We start from the raw sequence: 18,744 nt of genomic DNA on the forward strand, positions 1-18,744 counted from the left end.
CTCACCTGTAGATCACACATATTGGGGCTAAAAATTACTAGTATTATAGTACTTCATGTACAGTTTATTTGAATACACAACAAACACAGAGAAGAAGGGGAGAGAGTCAGTAGTGTATGAGAAAATAACATGAACGATGTTGCTAATAGAAGTGGCAATATCAAGGACTTGGACTGAAAAACTGAGTGTTTCAAATATGGTGCCTGGCATTGCCCAGGGCCTGAATGTAGCTCCTGGTGACAGCTCAAGTCCTGGGCTGCATAATGCAAGCACTGTGTGTGTCTCAGGACACCCTTCTGCTATTAGTCTTTATGAGAGTCATAAGAATAGCCTTACTGGGTCAGACCAATGGTCCATCAAGCCCAGTAGCCCGTTCTCACAGTGGCCAATCCAGGTCCATAGTACCTGGCCAAAACCCAAGAAGCAATATTCCATGCTACTGATCCAGGGCAAGCAGTGGCTTCCCCCATGTCTTTCTCAATAACAGACTATGGACTTTTCCTCCAGGAACTTGTCCAAACCTTTCATAAAACCAGCTACGATATCCGCTCTTACCACAACCTCCGGCAATGCGTTCCAGAGCTTAACTATTCTCTGAGTGAAAAAATATTTCTTCCTATTGGTTTTAACTCCATCGAGGGTCCCCTAGTGTTTGTAAATCTTGATGCAGTAAAAAATCGATCCACTTGTACTTGTTCTACACAGCTCAGTATTATATACAGATACTTTTATTTCCCGTTTCTAGCGGACCCACAATCTAATTTTTTTTTTGTATCTGGGGCAGTGGAAGGTTGAGTGACTTGCCATTGGTCCACAGGGAGCTGCAGTGTGAATCAAACCCAGCTCTCCTGGTTCTCAGACCACTGCACTACTATTAGGGTACTTGTACTCTGTAACCTTCATGTATGATAGTATAATATTTAATTGCCTCTACTTTGGTATTGCTCATCTAAGCATCAGGCTTTTCAGTTTTTAAACCTGTTTGCTCTAGGAAAGCCTGAAGACAGTTCTAGGAGGTTTGTTGATGTGTTAAAGACCTGAAAGGACAGAGAACAAAAACAGCAATTTATTCATACTGCACTAGACCAGTTAGCTGTGGTACAGAAATTCAGCAATTATCAGATGCAAGTTATATAAACTTCCCCAGTCAGCCCTCCAGTAAAATAACAGGCCCCAGTGAGGATCTGATAGTGCCATTCGTATCACTCAGGCATGTCATGGAATACCCATAAGGTCTCAATATCAGTGTCAGACATCCCTACATCCCTTTCTTTTATTTCTGAAATATTAAAAGTTATTTTCCCTCTTGTTTTCATTGAGATCTTTGGCTTAGAGGTTTATTCTACTGGTAGTATCTTTATGTTCTAAAAATCTGAAGTGTATGTTTTTAATCTGGTAAAACACTTCACAGAGTTGTCTGTCCCTGTGAAAGTCTTACATGCAAAGGGCATGATGGCAAATATTCGTTCATACTAGACAAACACACCAAAGTCCATAAGGTTTTATCAAAATCCAAATATGCAACTCCCTTATATCAAAATGACATACTCCTTAGACAATAGAATTAACTAGAACACCATTGTCACGTGTTACTGACTCATGTGACAAATCGTCGTTCTGGTCTCTTATCAGTGCAAATGCTTGAAGATGTATTAATCGCTCAGGAGGAAGGAAAAAGCCTCAGAACCCCTCCCCCACCAACCTTTGTTGAAAAAAAAGTGTGAGAATTCCAAACCGGGGTAAATCACCTCATCAGCAAAAAAAACCTACTTGACTGAGCAACATCAAAAATAGCCTCGTGAAAAAACCTTGATGTTGCTCAGTTGAGGAAGTTTTTTATGCTGATGAGGTGATTTACCCCAGTTTGGAATTCTCACACTTTTTTTCAACAAAGGTTGGTGGGGGAGGGGTTCTGAGGCTTTTTCCTTTCTCCTGAGTGATTAATACATCTTCAAGCATTAAGGTTGCAAAATTTTCAAATGGACTCTCTTCTGTGTGTTGGTCTTATAAGTCACAGGAAGGCACACTAACACATATGATCTTTGACTGTACACATTTATCAGTTTATTGGACTAAAGTATGGGAAACCATCTCTATGATCTTAAACATACAGGAGCCTCTAAATCTGCGGGGTCTTATATTGGGCCATCATGGTCTACTGAATACACTGCCTGATCATAATGCAAGATTGCTTAACATATTGTTGTTCATGGCTCTTAAAAACATTTTACATTGTTGGAAAGACTTATCTAAAGTGAACTACGTCACCTGGTGGAATATGCTTTGCCTTACAGTAAAGTATGAAAGCATAAATCTATAAGCTCCTACCTTAAAATGTGGAGTCCGGTCAACTCTTATTGTAATACGGACTGATGTCATTCAGTTACTGCGCCAGTGTATAGTTGCCAGTATTTGAACATATATATCATATTGTGGCTCATCGCTCATTTCATTCCTATGGGGTATGATTTCGGTGTCTCTTGGTGCTTTGAATACTGTGCACAATTTTGGCTGCAGATTGTGCCGACACTCTCCTGTTAGATAGGCAAGGTTCAATCTGCTGTGTCGTATTGTTCGTCAACATTCTGAGATTCCTTATTTTGTGCAGCTTATTTGTGTCATGCCTTGTTAACATTTCCTGTTCTTGCTGTATATTAAAATCAATAAAATCTTTGAACAGAAAAAAAATTGTCTAAGGCAGGGGTAGGCGATTCCGGTCTTCGAGAGCCGAAGCAAAGTCAGGTTTTCAGGATATCCACAATGAATATGTACGAGATGGAGTTGCATGCACTGCCTCCTTGAGATGCAAATCTATCTCATGCATATTTATTGTGGATATCCTGAAAACCTGACCTGGCTCCGGCTCTCGAGGACCGGAATTGCCTACCCCTGGTCTAAGGAGTGTGTCATTTTGATATAAGGGAGTTGCATATTTAAATATTCATTCATAGTCATGGTATTGTGAAACTACCTTAAGCAGGAACTACTAAGATGTATATAATTGGAGGGCAAAGTGTCAAACAGTCCATTTATTTTGCAGCCTTAATGTTTGATAATACTTCCAGGATTGCAGGCTATGAACTGATGTACAGATAATCTTGTGCTGTTTTATTTTGGGTTTGGAGGGGTTTGTTTGTTGTTGTTTTTTGGGTTACTTATTCATGTCTTCTCATCTGCAGGTGGATTTTGCTTTCACTGTATGGCAGAGTTTCCCAGAGCGGATTGTGGGGTACCCGGCCCGCAGTCATTTTTGGGATAGCACAAAGGAGAGGTGGGGCTACACATCTAAGTGGACAAATGACTATTCCATGGTACTAACAGGAGCTGCTATTTACCACAAGTAAGATGGCCCATGCAAGTGTACATATCTGTATATGTATGTGTGTGTATACAGAAAGGTCATATATGCCCACCCCATTTGAGTGGAGTGGAGGAGAACCCTAATGGTTAGTAAAGTGGCCTGAGAACCAGGGGAAACTGGGTTCGATTTCCACTGCAGCTCCTTGTGACTCTGGGCAAATTGCTTAACCCTCTGTTGCCCTAAGTACAAAATAAGTGCCTATGTATAATACCACTTTGATTATTAACTATAGAAAGGCGGTATATCAAATTCCATCCCTACCACCACCCCCCCTTGTTCTTTACCATTAGAGTAAAGAAGGTTCAGACTGATCATTCTAGAATAATTCCATTATACACAAAACAAAGGCTCAACATGTATTACAGGACAGTAGAATAATAAGAATCCTGCCTTGTGAAGTGAAAACACATTTCAAAGAGGGATGTTTTAGGAATGATAACTACCATCCATGTTTCAGAAGTATCATATATATATTCATATATAACCCAAGTAACCCTTTTTTCCCCCAAAAGGGGGGGGAAAGGTTGACTCGAATATTAACTGAGGTTAGGAATTTGGGTCGTTATGGTGAGCCAATTTACAAAGACCAGAATTCCTTGCTGTAAGTTTTAGCACATTTATTAACTGCTGTCCTTCCTTCCCCTCTTCCCAATGACTAGTGCTGCTGGCCTCTAAGAGTTGAACGATAGCTCCAGAAGGAAGGATTTTCAACTATGAACACACTGTCACCACAGTATTTCTAGCTCAGGCTGGCCTAGGGAACAGAAACCCAGTCTAGTGCCAACAGGCCCACTATATTTATTTATATATTTAGCTAATGCTTTTTTTACTGGTGGCTCAAAACACTTCCGATCTTTCCCTAATCCCAGAGAATTATAATATATTACAGGGGTGGGCAACCTCAGTCCTCAAGGGCCACAACCCGATCAGGTTTTCAGGATTTCCCAAATGAATATGCATGAGATCCATTTGCATAAAATAGAGGCAGCACATGCAAATAGATCTCGTGCATATTTGTTGGGGAAATCCTGATAGCTTGACTGGATTGAGGACCAAAGCTGCCCACACTTGGCCTAGTACGTTGTGAGGAAATGTTGAAGGGTTTTGTTTTGGAGGTGACATCACTGTCACCATAATCAAGAATGGGGGGGAGATGGTAGCAGGGTTGGCAGAGCTAGAGAATTCTTGGCAAAGTAAAATGTAGAGAACACAGACCAACATTGGTTATTAGTGGATGGTGCCATGGAATAAAGCGATTTGATTGTCTGCAGTGTTTCTGCAATGTCTTAGCAAATTACATTTGCTGTCTAATAGCTTGGCTATAATTGGAAAGGAATAGAGAGATTACTGCTGGCATTGGACCAGATGTGCAAGAACAGGAAGAACTTATCATGTTTCTATTTATGTATCTCCTGCTGTTTGATTCCCTCCTCCACAGATATTATCACTACCTATACACTCATTACCTACCTGGGAGTCTGAAGAACATGGTGGACCAATTAGCCAATTGTGAAGACATCCTAATGAACTTCTTAGTGTCAGCAGTGACAAAATTGCCTCCAATCAAAGTGACACAGAAGAAACAGTACAAGGAGACCATGATGGGGCAGGTGGGTATGAAAGGCTAATAATAATAATAATTTTATTCTTCTATACCGCCACAATCTTGCAACTTCTAGGCAGTTTACAATCAAGGTAGCTGAACATTCAGCGAGTTACAATATGCGGATGATCAGAGGAAATACAGAGTGCAGAGATTTTAAGAAAGCGAAAATGTAAATATACAGTTTGCTGAGCGCGAATATAGGTTATACAGTTTGCTAAGAAATTTCTGAGAGGACCTGTTAGGAAAAGGTCACGTGTTACAAAAAATACAATGAAAAATTACAATATGATAATAATAACAGTTTATATAAATCGCTGAACCGTGAAGTTCTATGCGGACTTATGAGGGGAGAGAGGGAATGGATAAGAGATCGGGAGGACCTTTATTGTGGAGAGAGAGAGGAGCGGGTCAGTTGTCTAGATATTTCAGGAACAGGTATGTTTTTAGGCACTTCCTGAATTCCTCATAAGTAGTGGGTGAAAGCAATTGATCTAGGTCTTTACCCCATATGGCTGCTTGGTGTGAGAGAAGGTATTCATGGTGATTTTTCAGTTTGCAACCTCTAACTGGAGGAGAAACGAAGTTTGAATGTGTGCTTCTCTTATGTCTGTTGGTGGAAAAGGAGAAAAGGTCTGTTATGTATTTGGGGGCTAGCCTGTATAGTACTTTGAAGCAGAGGAAGGCGAATTTAAACTTTACGCGGGCTTCTGTCGGCAGCCAGTGCAACTGCCGGTAATAAGGTGTCACGTGATCGAAATTCTTCAGCCCGAAGATAAGTCTGACTGCTGCATTTTGCATTATTTGAAGACGTCTCATATTCTTTTGGGAGATTGCTAAATAGGCGATGTTGCAATAGTCAAGTTGACTTAGTACGAGGGATTGCACTAGGATTCTGAATGCTGACATATCGAAATATGATTTGATGGATCTAAATTTCCAGAGAGTGAAAAAACCCTTTCTGATTACGGAGTCCACCTGGTCTTTCATGGTTAAGCATTGATCCAGAGTTACACCCAGTATCTTCATGGTGGGCTGAATAGAGTAACTAAGTTCGTTGATGCTTAGCGGGGTTTTGTTGTCAAGCGGGTGTGGAGAGGCAACGAAAAATTTTGTTTTTTCTGGATTGAGTTTGAGCTTGAAATCTCTCATCCATTGTTCCATCTCATTTATGGCTTCTGATGCCTTGGGAATGGTTTCCGAGATAGAGTTAGCAAATGGAATGATGATCGTGAAATCATCTGCGTAACTGAATAGTTTTATTCCCAGTTGGGTTAGTTGCATGCCCAATGAGGACATGTAGACATTGAAAAGCAATGGGGAGAGCGGGGAACCTTGTGGCACACTGGATGAGTTGCTCCAGATATCGGAGTGATCATGGTTGAAGCGTACCTGGTAGGTACGGGATGTAAGGAAGCCACGAAACCAGTTCAACACCTCATCCCTGATACCAGTGGCATCTAGGCATTGTAGCATTTTCCCATGGTCTACCAGATCAAATGCAGAGCTTATATCGAATTGCATGATCAGGGCATTGTGGCCCTTGCTAAATAATAGGCGCAAATAGTCTAAGATAACAGCGATTACTGTCTCCGTACTGAATAAAGGTCTAAAACCGGATTGAGTTTCATGTAGGAGAGAGAACTGATTAAGATATTCCATTAATTGGGTGTGAACCAAACCTTCCATGATTTTTACAATAAAAGGGATAAATGCTATAGGTCTGTAGTTGGTTATTAGCGCTGATGATTCTTTTCTATTTTTTGGGATGGGGGTTATTATTATGTGACCGTTGTTAATAAGGAAATTCCCGTTTTTTAGGTTGTGGGCTAAGTAGTGTAGCAATGATAGTTTAAATTCTAGTGGCACCACTTTCATAATGTCCGGGGGGCACGTGTCTAGAACGCAGTGAGACTTAGAGTATTTGTTGTATAGTTTGGTGTAATTGTTCCAGATCATGTCTGTTGGTATTTCATTGTCTTGTGAGTTAGCTATTTGGTGATCACTAGGGATGTTTGTTAAACAGTTATTTCTTAGGTTTTTAATTTTAGATTCAAAATGTAGCGCTAGGTCTTTCGCAGAGGGTAACTTCGTGTTGTGTACAGGTATAGTGTAGCGAGTGGTGTCAAATAGATTTGTGGTTAGGTTGAACAATTATTTTGTATTGATTCCTTGTGAACCATTGCAAGATAGGTTGATTTTGGCAGAGTAGAATGTTTTACGTTTGTCTTTTATCAGTTGTTTGTAGGTTTTTATGTTGGCTCTCCATTTGTTACGGTCTGCCACTTCTCCAGTTTTTTTCCAAATTCTTTCCAGTCGTCTAGCTAATTGTTTCGTTTTTAGTAGTTCGGTGTCGAACCATTTGTTATATTTGTTTGCATTTCTTTTGCTTTTATGTCTGGGCAATTTTATCTAAAATGGATGTGCTGGTTGTTATCCAGTGGTCCCAGAAATCAACTCCTTCCTCTATCTCCGTTTGCAGTTCATATTGTGACCAGTTTTCTTCTAGATTAATATAGCCTCTTGTGTGATGTTCTTTTTTTTATCATCGGACGTGTTTTAGATTTTCGGTGCGACCAGATTAACTTGAAATAGTAAGTGAAATGGTCAGACCAGATGTCGTGATGCCAGGTGCCTTCAGGCAGAGAAATGACTGGGTCAAGGATTTCCTTTGTGGACATGGCAACCATATCTAAATGATGGCCTTTTTCATGAGTTTTTGTGGGTACGGGGAAGTTGTAGTTGAGTAGGGATAGAAAGTTTTTAAGTTCTTTTGTGTCTGTATTGTTCTCTTCATCTAGGTGTATGTTTATGTCCCCTGCGATGATATTGTAGTTAGGGCCAATTGAATTGTGTAGGACAAATTCACAGAAGTCTTCTTTGGCTTTGGGCCAGCTTTTTGGTGGGACATAGACTAGTATGCAGGATAAGGATTCTTCTAGTTGACTGTTATTGATTTTACAGGCTAAGATTTCTAGGTGGTCGGTCATTTTGGAATCCAGTAGTTCGAACTCGAATTCTTCTTTAAGAATAATTGCCAGTCCTCCTCCTTTTTTTCCTGTGCGGTTTAACGTAAGGATTTTGAAATTGTCTGGGAGAAGATCAATAATTATTGGATCATCCTCAGACAATAACCAAGTTTCGGTTAGAAAAAGGCAGGCTATTTGCTTGCTGATGATCCAGTCATGAATTAGGAATGCCTTATTTCTAACAGATCTGGTATTAAGGTATACGCAGGGAATAGAAGTGGGTGTAGCAGTTTCTGTAGAGATGGTGGTTCTGATGGCTTTTACTTCCCTTGTTCTTTTTTTAAGGGTCCGCTGATGTCTTTTTGTATTTGAGATAACCTTAATATGATTTATTGTGTCTTCCTGTGGGTTAGTGATGTGCATGTTAGATAGTCCAAGGTAGTGGATAGATTGTAATTGAGGGAGGAGAGAGTTAACGTCTTTGAAGCTACCACTTAACAGGTAGATCAATAAGATCAATAGGAGATTCATGATTGTAGGATGGGGGTGAATTTTCCTGAAGCAGAGGTTGTATTAGTTTCCCTGTAAAGTTGTTATGGGTTTTTTGTTTGTTTGTGTTTTTTATATATAGGATGACCCTAGGATTGTTGATTTATAGATTGAATGGTTGTAAGGCGGGTTGAGGAGGTTCTTTAAAATGACCTGGGTGGATGAAGTTCTTAAGAGGTTCTAGAACAAGCATCTAATAATTGCACATGCATCTAACAGTTATACATGCGAATAACTAATGCAACTAACACATGCGACTAACTAATGCAACTAGCACGTGCGACTAACTAATTGTACATGTGTCTTAACATTTACACATGCGAAAAACTAATGCAACTAACATATGCGACTAACACATGCGACTGATTAATTGCAACTAACTAATGTAGCTCGCACATGCAACTAACTATTATAACTAGCACATGCGACTGACTAATTGCACATGCGTTTAACAGTTACACATGCGTCTAACAATTATACATGCAGTTAACAGTTGTAGTGTACGTATGTCTAACAATTAGAAACATAGAAACATAGAAGATGACGGCAGAAAAGGGCTACAGCCCATCAAGTCTGCCCACTCTGCTTACCCACCCCCTGTCTATGCCCTAATCACCCAATTTCCTTATCTTGACCCTCGTAGGGATCCCACATGGGTATCCCATTTATTTTTAAAGTCTGGCATGCTGTCTGCCTCGATCACCTGCACTGGAAGCTTGTTCCAATGATCAACCACTCTCTCTGTGAAGAAATACTTTATGGTGTCGCCATGAAATTTTCCGCCCCTGAGTTTGAGCGGGTGCCCTCTTGTGGCCGAGGGTCCCTTGAGAAAGAAAATATCATCTTCCACTTCGACATGTCCCATGAGGTACTTAAATGTTTCGATCATGTCTCCCCTCTCCCTACGTTCCTCGAGAGTGTAGAGCTGCAATTTGTTCAGTCTCTCTTCGTACGAGAGACCCTTGAGCCCCGAGATCATCCTGGTGGCCGTCCGCTGAACCGATTCAATTCTGCGCACATCTTTACTGTAATGTGGCCTCCAGAATTGCACACAGTACTCCAGATGAGGTCTCACCATGGCCCTGTACAACGGCATTATGACTTCAGGCTTTCGGCTGACGAAACTTCTATTGATACAACCCAATATCTGCCTTGCCTTAGATGAAGCCTTCTCCACTTGATTGGCAGTTTTCATGTCTGCACTGATGATTACTCCTAAATCTCGTTCTGCTGAAGTCCTAGTTAAAGTTTCTCCGTTCAAGAAATACGTCCTGTATGGATTTCCACTTCCGAGGTGCATGACCTTACATTTCTTAGCATTGAAGCCTAGCTGCCAGGTTGAGGACCAACTTTCCAATGTAAGCAGGACCTGCACCATATAATTCTGTAAACTGCATTCACTTACTATATTACATAGTTTGACGTCATCGGCGAATAGTGTTATTTTACCTTGAAGCCCTTGAGTCAGATCTCCTATGAATATGTTGAAAAGGAGTGGACCCAGGACCGAGCCCTGCGGCACTCCACTGGTCACCAATTACGCTTGGTTGTTAGGTAGATAGAAATGGTTCTTTAGGAAGACCCTGGAGGATATTGTTGATAAAAAGTCCTAGTATGAGCATCTGACTTAGAATGCATTTGTGCACCTGATTTGTACACTGGGTATTCAGTGTTTAGTGAATTTCCTGGATTGGATTAAGATAAGCAGCAGGAAGAAAATAGTTGCCCTGACTTGTGGAGTCTTTGGTCTGGTAACATGGGAAGAGCTTCTGTGATTTAGCAGCAAAATATAGAGACAATTACAGCAAGTATTTTTCATGTGAAGATCATTCTGCAAAGTTATTCTGCCGGTAAATCTTGTTCTACCTGTAGAAATGAGCTTATATGGTAGGGAGAGTGTGGCACAGTGGTTAAAGCTACAGCCTCAGCAACCTGGGGTTGTGGGTTCAAACCCACAATGCTCCTTGTGACCCTGAGCAAGTCGCTTAATCCCTCCATTGCCCCAGATGCATTAGATAGATTAGAGCCCGTCAGGACAGACAGGAAAAATGCTTGAAGTGCCTGCATGTAAAACACTTTGAGTGTGGTTGTAAAACTAGAAAAAGGCGGTATACAAGTCCCAATTGCATTTTGATATACAAATATAAAAGTACACTTGGGGAGAGGGGTAAATTCTCAAAAGGTCACCAAAAATTAGGCTCTGGGATGATGTGCTAAACGCAGATTCTATAACTGGAGCTGTACATGCAACTGCCATTATAAAATATTAACATCTGACTTTAGGCAAAAGAAAATATGCTAGCTCGATGGCTGGTGTAAATGCTCACACCTAATCCTAGGCAGTTAGGCATGTAACTGTTAATATCAACACCAGTTATCAGCTCAGAGGAGGGGCGGGACCGCGGCAGAGGATGACAACTCAGGAGGTCTATGGCAACCTGCAAGGATCGCTGAAAAACCCGCTATCCTTTCTGCAGGTTGCTTTCTGCAGGAATCGGGTAAAGGGAGGCCAGAGAGGAACACACAGGCCTTCCCGGGGGGGGGGGGGGGGGAGGTACAGGCTTTCATAGGGGGTGCAGGGTTTCAGGGGGGGATAGGCCTTCTTGGGGGACAGACCTTCGGGGGGGTGCAGGCCTTCAGGGGGGGTGCAGACCTTCAGGGGTTCAAGGGGGGACAGACCTTCGGGGGGGGACAAACCTTTGAGGGGGAGGTGCAGTCCTTCGGGGGAACAGGCCTTCAGGGGGGTGCAGGCCTTCAGGGGTTCAGGGGGGACAGACCTCCGGGGGGGAGGTGCAGTCCTTCGGGGGGGACAGGCTTTCAAGTGTGGTTGCAGGCCTTCAGGGGGACAGACCTTTGTTTTCCTGCGCATAACTCTTATACCAAGCACCCTTCTCCTTTATGTCCTATCCCCTCCCTCTATCCCATTTCCTCTTATATTATGTAACTTTTCCCTTCCTTCCCTTTTCTTTCCCTCACAGTCATGTTTGTCTGTATATGTCTAATATGTTTTCACTAATTTCTCCAACACACCAATAACTAATTCTTACTCTTATTTTAAAAAAAAAAAAAAATTTTTTTTTTTTTAATTGTTAACCGGTCAGATATTTGTTTTATGATCGGTATATCAAAAACCAATAAACTTGAAACTTGAAACTTGAGGGAGTACAGGCCTTTGGGGGGATGCAGGCCTTCAGGGACGGGTGCAGGCCTTTATGGGGGACAGACCTTCGAGGGGGACAGGCCTTCAGGTGGGGGTACAGGCCTTCGGTAGGACAGACCTTTGGGGGAGTACAGGCCTTTGGGAGGTGCAGGCCTTCAGGGGTGGGGTGTAGGCCTTCAGGGTGGGTGCAGGCCTTCAGGGGGGAGTTCAGGCCTTCAGGGATGGGGTGTAGGCCTTCGGGGGGATGCAGGCCTTCAGGAGGGACAGACCTCCGGGGGGGAAGTGCAGTCCTTCGGGGGAGGACAGGCCTTCAGGTGGGGGTGCAGGCCTTCAGGGGGGTGCAGGCTTTCAGGGGGGGACAGACCTTTGGGGGAAGTACAGGCCTTTGGGAGGTTGCAGGCCTTCATGGGTGGGTGCAGGCCTTTATGGGGGACAGGCCTTCAGGGGGGGGACAGGCCTTCAGGTGGGGGTGCAGGCCTTCAGGGGGGACAAACCTTTGGGGGAAGTACAGGCCTTCGGGGTTTGCAGGCCTTCAGGGGCGGGCGCAGGCCTTTATGGGGGACAGGCCTTCGGGGGGGGGGGACAGGCCTTCAGGTGGGAGTGCAGGCCTTCAGGGATGGGGTGTAGGCCTTCGGGGGGGTGCAGGCCTTCAGGAGGGACAGACCTCTGGGGGGGAGGTGCAGTCCTTCGGGGGAGGACAGGCCTTCAGGTGGGGGTGCAGGCCTTCAGGGGGATGCAGGCCTTCAGGGGGGGACAGACCTTTGGGGGAAGTACAGGCCTTCGGGGGGTTGCAGGCCTTCATGGGTGGATGCAGGTCTTTATGGGGGACAGGCCTTCAGGTGGGGGTGCAGGCCTTCAGGGATAGGGTATATGCCTTCAAGAGGGGTGCAATTCTTCAGGGGTGGGGTGAAGGCCTTCAGGGTGGGTGCAGGCCTTCAAGGGGGACAGACCTTCGGGGGGAGGGGGATAGGCCTTCAGGTGGGGGTGCAGGCCTTCAGGTGGGGGTGTAGGCCATCAGGGGAGACAGACCTTTGGGGGGAGGTACAGTCTTTCGGGGGGGTTCAGGCCTTCAGGGATGGGGTATAGGCCTGGAACGAGCTCCCGGAGCAGGTGATCATGGCCAGCAGCATACAAGATTTTAAGAATAAATGGGATGCCCACGTCGGATCCCTACGAGGGTAGCATAGAGGAGGGCAGCTTGGGGACGAGTGATAGAGTGTAGATTAGGGGAGGGTTGTTGGAGTGGGCAGACTTGATGGGCTATGGCCCTTTTCTGCCATCATTTTCTATGTTTCTATGGAATCAGGCCTTTAGGGGGGACAGACCTTTGGGGGGGACAGGCCTTCAGGTGGGGGTGCTGGCCTCAGGGATGGGGTGTAGGCCTTCAGGGGGGATGCAGGCTTTGAGGGGGAGGTACAGTCCTTCAGAGGGGTGCAGGCCTTCAAGGGAGACAGACCTTTGGGGGAGGGGCACAGGCCTTCAGGTGGGGGTGCAGGCCTTCAAGGGGGACAGACCTTCGGGGGGAGGAGGACAGGCCTTCAGGTGGGGGTGCAGGCCTTCAGGGATAGGGTGTAGGCCTTCAGGGGGGGTGCAGGCCTTCAGGGGGGACAGACCTTCGGGGAGGAGGTGCAGTCCTTTGGTGGGGGGACAGGCCTTCGGGGAGGACAGATTTCCAGGGGAGGGGGTCATGGTGTAGAAGTACACGGAAGGAGGGAGGGAAGGGGGAGTTCAAAGATACATGCATATGCCAGACTTTGGGGGGAAGAAATAATGGGTCTAAAAACAAAGGAGTGGGAGAAAGATGGTGGATAATGGGATTTAGGGAGGGAAGGAATAGAAAGGAAGACAAGTTGGACACAAGGGATGGTGCGGAGGGGGGAGATAGAGATACTGGATAGGAGGATAGTTGGGAAGAGAAAGGGAGAGATGGTGGACCCTGGGATGGTGGGGAAGGAGGGAGAGATACTGGATGAAAGGGTAGTTGAGAAAAGGTGAATCTGTGGATGGAGACGAAAAAAAGGAAAGATGCCAGATCTCCGGGGGAGGGAAGGGAAACGGAAGTGGAGTACAGAGATGGCAGATGGATGGTTAGCACGGAGAAAGAAGAAAGGAGACCATGGCAAGCAAGACAACCAGAGCCTGGGACCAACAAGATTTGAATATTGACCAGACAACAAAAGGTAGAAAAAATAATTTTATTTTCTGTTTTGTGATTACAATATGTCAGATTTGAAAAGTGTGTCCTGCCAGAGCTGGTGTTAGACCGCAAACGTGAGCTAGGATTTAACAGAGAGAGGAAAAGTCCTTTTTGTTTCTTTATTTTATTTACACCACAACGCCAGTGTGGTTAGGAGAAGCCAAAGGGGGTGAAAAAACTATAAAATAAACCTACCAGGATGTTTGAAAAAAATACCCAATTAGGCAGGAAAATCGAATTGAAATGAAAAACCAATTCAATAGGCTGAATCGAATTGAAATTTTTTTTCCTAAATCGGGCAGCACTAGTTTGCGCTTCTATCTTAGACTTTAGGACCTGGGAATGGGGAGAGATGGCTTCCTCAGTACTTTATAATGCAAGTGAAACGAGGATTTGGTCAGACTTTTGAAGGGTCTGCAGAAGAAAAATATTGTATAGGCTGGGGACATGAGACAGCAGGAAATGGGAACTTTTCTTCCTTCTGTTTTTGTGAATGGCAAGGCTGAGGATGTCAGAGAGTTCAGTTAAAATATGTGCTTAATAAGAAAATATAATAATGTGTTTTATAAAGTTTATAAGCATTGCTGGCCTACCCGGTGAGGTGTTCCTAGTGGTGGTGGTGGTGGCAGCGTGTCAATGTGTTGAGAGGAAGAGGTGGTCTGGGAAATTCTGCTGAGCAAACTCCGGGCCCATTTCCACCCCCCAATTAGTCTACTCCACTCAACTGGTTCACACACTGAGTGGGTCTTTGGGTGTTGTGCCTGGGTAGTTGTTTTGGGATCTTTTCCAGTGGTTTGTCAGTACCTCCTTGTGGTCTAAGGAAGGAAACTTTGTTGACCTTAGCATTGACCTTCAGAATATGTTTGTTAAAGCTCTGCTTGTGTGGCATTAGGCTATGTAGTGATCGAAAGAAAAAAACAGACCTTTGCACATTTTTGCACTATATAGTGGGTGTATGAGAAGATTCACATTTCCTGCACAGCTAAGCCCGTGTGAAGTTACCTTGTTCTGTATTTGACATCTAGCAAGGTCTATGTTTGGAAAGAAAGATCTAAGCTTAAAAATGAAGTGACCAGAAGTTATGGTAAAAGCAGATAGCGTAGCTGGTTTTAAGAAAGGTTTGGACAAATTCCTGGAGGAAAAGTCCATAGTGTGTTATTAAGACATGGGGGAAGCATCTGCTTGCCCTGGATCGGTAGCATGGAATGTTGTTACTCTTTCGTTTTTGACCAGGTACTAGTGACCTGGATTGGCTACCATGAGAATGGGCTACTGGGCATGATGGACCATTGGTCTGACCCAGTTAGGATATTCTTATGTTATGTTCTCATCTGTAGGGGCCTTTGTTTTCACTTCTTATTTTAATGTATTTTTTTTCTGGGAACTTATCAGTGTTTTTTATAATGGGAACAAAAATGGAAGAGAATTAATGTGTGTGGAATGGGGGGGTAACTAATTTCTTCAGCTAAATAAGTTTACTTTGGTGTTCAGATGCCAGGCCATTAAAAATGGATATACTAACAGTATAGAATCCCTAGAAAAGACGTTTTCAAACTTTTTAATGTCTCCTTTTTTTTTAACCTATCTTCCTCTTTCTTTCACCCCTCCCAATATCCACTTTCCTCACATGTTCTTAAGATAAGCCATGCTATGTCAAGCCAAGTTCCTTGGGCAGTCTGCATCACAAGTAGCTGGCAAATACCAGAGTAGATCATATTTTTCACAGTTGATCTGAAACAATGTGATGGCTTTTACTGGTCTTTTCATTCAGCCTTCTCCGTTCTGTTCTCCATACTTTCTCTCTTGTTTGTTCTCCTCTGCTTGGGCTATCGGTCCCAATCCTAACTCTTTAAACTCTTACCCCACTGGTTCAAATTGCCACCTTTCCAATCTTATTCTTATTCCTCCTCTCTTTCTTATGTACCTTGTGAAAAGTCTTTTGTCTCCAATAAGTTTGCCTACATTCATCTTTCTCTCTCATACTTACCAACTCCCAAAGCAATGAACTACTCCTACTTAAAAGACAATGCAGACAACTAGAAAGAAAATGGAGGAAAAACAGTCAAGATTCCACAATCATGATAAAACAACTACAAACAATACAAAACACAGCCCTAAGACTGGTCTACTCACTGAAGAAATTCGACCACGTGACAGAGGCATATCACGACTCACATTGGCCCCCAAAGCAAGCAAGAATGCACTTCAAATTTTCCTGCCTACTATTTAAAGCAATAAACGGAGACAGCCCAGTGTATTGGAACAATCGACTAGTTCAATCCACCTCAACCAGACATAGGAGAACCCAAACACCATTCACACACCCTCCAACCAAAAACGTCAAAAGAAAAAAACTGTACAACAATCTCCTAGCCACTCGAGCTGCAACACTCGACCCCCAACTCTACAGCCTATTGACCTCGACCACAGACTACAAAACCTTCAAAAAAGAAATAAAAACCCTTCTATTCAAAAAACACATAAAACCGAACTAACACAATCAGAACTGTCCCAAGCATCACCTGCAACTACTCCATATGTACTTCTCATGTCATGACAATTCAGACATCATTTATGTTATGTTATGTTTGGAATATAAGAAAATTTTCACTGCCTGTTTCTATTCTGACCATTTATTCCGTTTCATGGTTATTACAAAAAATATTTTTTTACATGGGGGGTGTCAAAAAATGATGGGCCCCAGGTGCCACATACCCTAGGTACGCCACTGGGTCATAATAATGTGATTCGAAGGTATATATGCTCATACCTTATACATTGCACACATTTACCACTGCATGCATTTAAACCTTCTCCTAAGACAGCCGTAAGTGTACATGGGTGCATGCTCTGGGGGTAGAGATGGAAAATATCTGGATTGTGATGAAATTTAACATCAATGTCCGTATAATTTAGGGCACCAAAAATGTCCTAAGTTATCTAGTTAATGGCAACGATCAGTGGAAGTAATGACTGCAGAATTTAAATATTGACTCATTAGATATTACAAACAAATCTAAACTATGTAGTTTTTATTACCCCTTGGATAAAAGGTGCTTTAGCCAATCTCAAAGTCCCCAAGGTGCTAACCTATTTTAGAATGTTAAATTTTCTTGGTACAACCGCTGTAGTTTCCAGTCATAACCAGGAATGCAAATATCATGGCATATAGAAACATATTCATTTTATTTTTCTATGATGCAGTAAAGACAGTTGTGATGCTTAAGTTATGATTGGCTTGTCTTTCTTTCTTTCCCTTATTTTTCTCTCCCATTTTGCTTGTCCCTCCAGACTTCCAGGGCCTCCCGCTGGGCTGACCCAGATCATTTTGCTCAGAGACAGACCTGCATGAACACGTTTGCCAGCTGGTTTGGCTACATGCCGCTGATCCATTCTCAGATGAGGCTCGACCCCGTCCTCTTCAAAGATCAGGTCTCCATCCTCCGAAAGAAGTACCGAGACATTGAGCGACTTTGAGTAATCCTGTCAAGTGACTGAGCTGTTCTATGCCTAGTGCGGGCGCACCGGCACATGAAGCCAGGCTCAAGAATAGAAGGGAAATACAAATCATAGATGAGAAAGGGAGCAAAGCAAATGAAATGACTTCTCAAATTCATTGGATTGCACTGGATTGGTCCAAAATAAACAACAAAAAACTCTACAAACCCCTAAGCTTCATCGTCTCAAGACTAGGCTGCGTACAGTTTAATTATGGAACATTAAATAATTATTTTTTAAATGATTGCTATGCAGGTTTAAACTTTTTTAATGATCCAAACAACTATTAAAACAGAGTTCTTTCTTTAATCAACTTTGTGTTGGTTGTGAATATTTCAAAGATGCAAGCCGTCTTCTTTTGAAGATTTCATAATCCCGCCTAATGGCTATTTTTATTACCGTTGCTCAGTTTTCCCCTTGCAGAGTAAAAAATAAAATAAAAAAGCAGAAGGAAGACAAAGTTAAGGGTTGAGTCGCACTTTTTGCTAAATCCATTTCTTTTTTGCTTTTCTACCACTCATTTCATTGTTTGGATTAGAAAAGGCTTCCTGGTTTATCTGCGTTGTAGTCTTCCCGTCTGCATAGAAGAATGAATTGGCAACATCAGTAGCATACCCTTAACTGCTTTATAATTCTAAGTGCTCCCCAGTTTGTGACTTCAGCTCACTGTAGAACGCAATGTTTTTCTGTACGGAAATAGAAAACTTTGAATTCTATGAGGAAATAGTTCAGTGACTTACTTGATATTGAGCTGCAAGGTATCTTGCTTTTTAAGCCTGCAGAATTATGGGGTCAAGTTATATCATTTATGCTTGCATTGTATACACAAGGTGTATCAGCCAAACCTGTCCAATTCATGCTTAAAAATCTGTTAAATTGAAGAAAACTGACTAAAGTGAACAAAAATCTCACGAGAGTGATCCTATGTTTTAAATGCGCTCAGATCATTGTGTGATTTTTTTTGAGCGATTAATATTCACGGACATCAAAATTGTGTGTCAGCCTTCAGTTGCCGAGTGAGAGCCATATGAATTTACAGCTTGGTCTCCTGAAGCAGATATCGAAACGGCGCCGTGAGGTTTAACCAATGTTCCAGTGATTTTATATATATATATATATATATATATATATACATAAAAATAGAAAAACAAAGAATATAATTGGATTTTTTAATAATATTCAAGAAGATATAAAGTGCTTGTTGTACCTCAGAGAGTGACTTATTTAATATCAAGTACGCTATGACTGGATGGTAAACTCTTGCTCCAAGAGGGGGTTACCTCCCCCTCTTCAGAGTTTCACGTCTCTGAGCGCATTTAAAACATAGGATCACTCTCGTGAGATTTTTGTTCACTTTAGTCAGTTTTCTTCAATTTCACAAAACGACTTTACTGACTTTCAATATAG

General features: G+C 42.8%; 1 protein-coding gene across 1 annotated transcript in view; it reads left to right on the top strand.

The window, feature by feature from the left end:
* EXT1 (exostosin glycosyltransferase 1) overlaps positions 1-17,650 on the top strand; it is a 550,327-nt gene extending 532,677 nt beyond the window's left edge. The window contains exons 9-11 of the mRNA XM_033933047.1: positions 3,180-3,340; positions 4,800-4,971; positions 17,131-17,650. Of these exons, the coding sequence (XP_033788938.1) occupies positions 3,180-3,340; positions 4,800-4,971; positions 17,131-17,316 (519 nt within the window). The 3' untranslated portion in view covers positions 17,317-17,650. The remainder of the gene's footprint in view (positions 1-3,179; positions 3,341-4,799; positions 4,972-17,130) is intronic.
* Positions 17,651-18,744: the final 1,094 nt, after the last annotated feature.

This window comes from Geotrypetes seraphini, chromosome 2 (genome assembly GCF_902459505.1).
Source record: "Geotrypetes seraphini chromosome 2, aGeoSer1.1, whole genome shotgun sequence".
Taxonomy (NCBI): domain Eukaryota; kingdom Metazoa; phylum Chordata; class Amphibia; order Gymnophiona; family Dermophiidae; genus Geotrypetes; species Geotrypetes seraphini.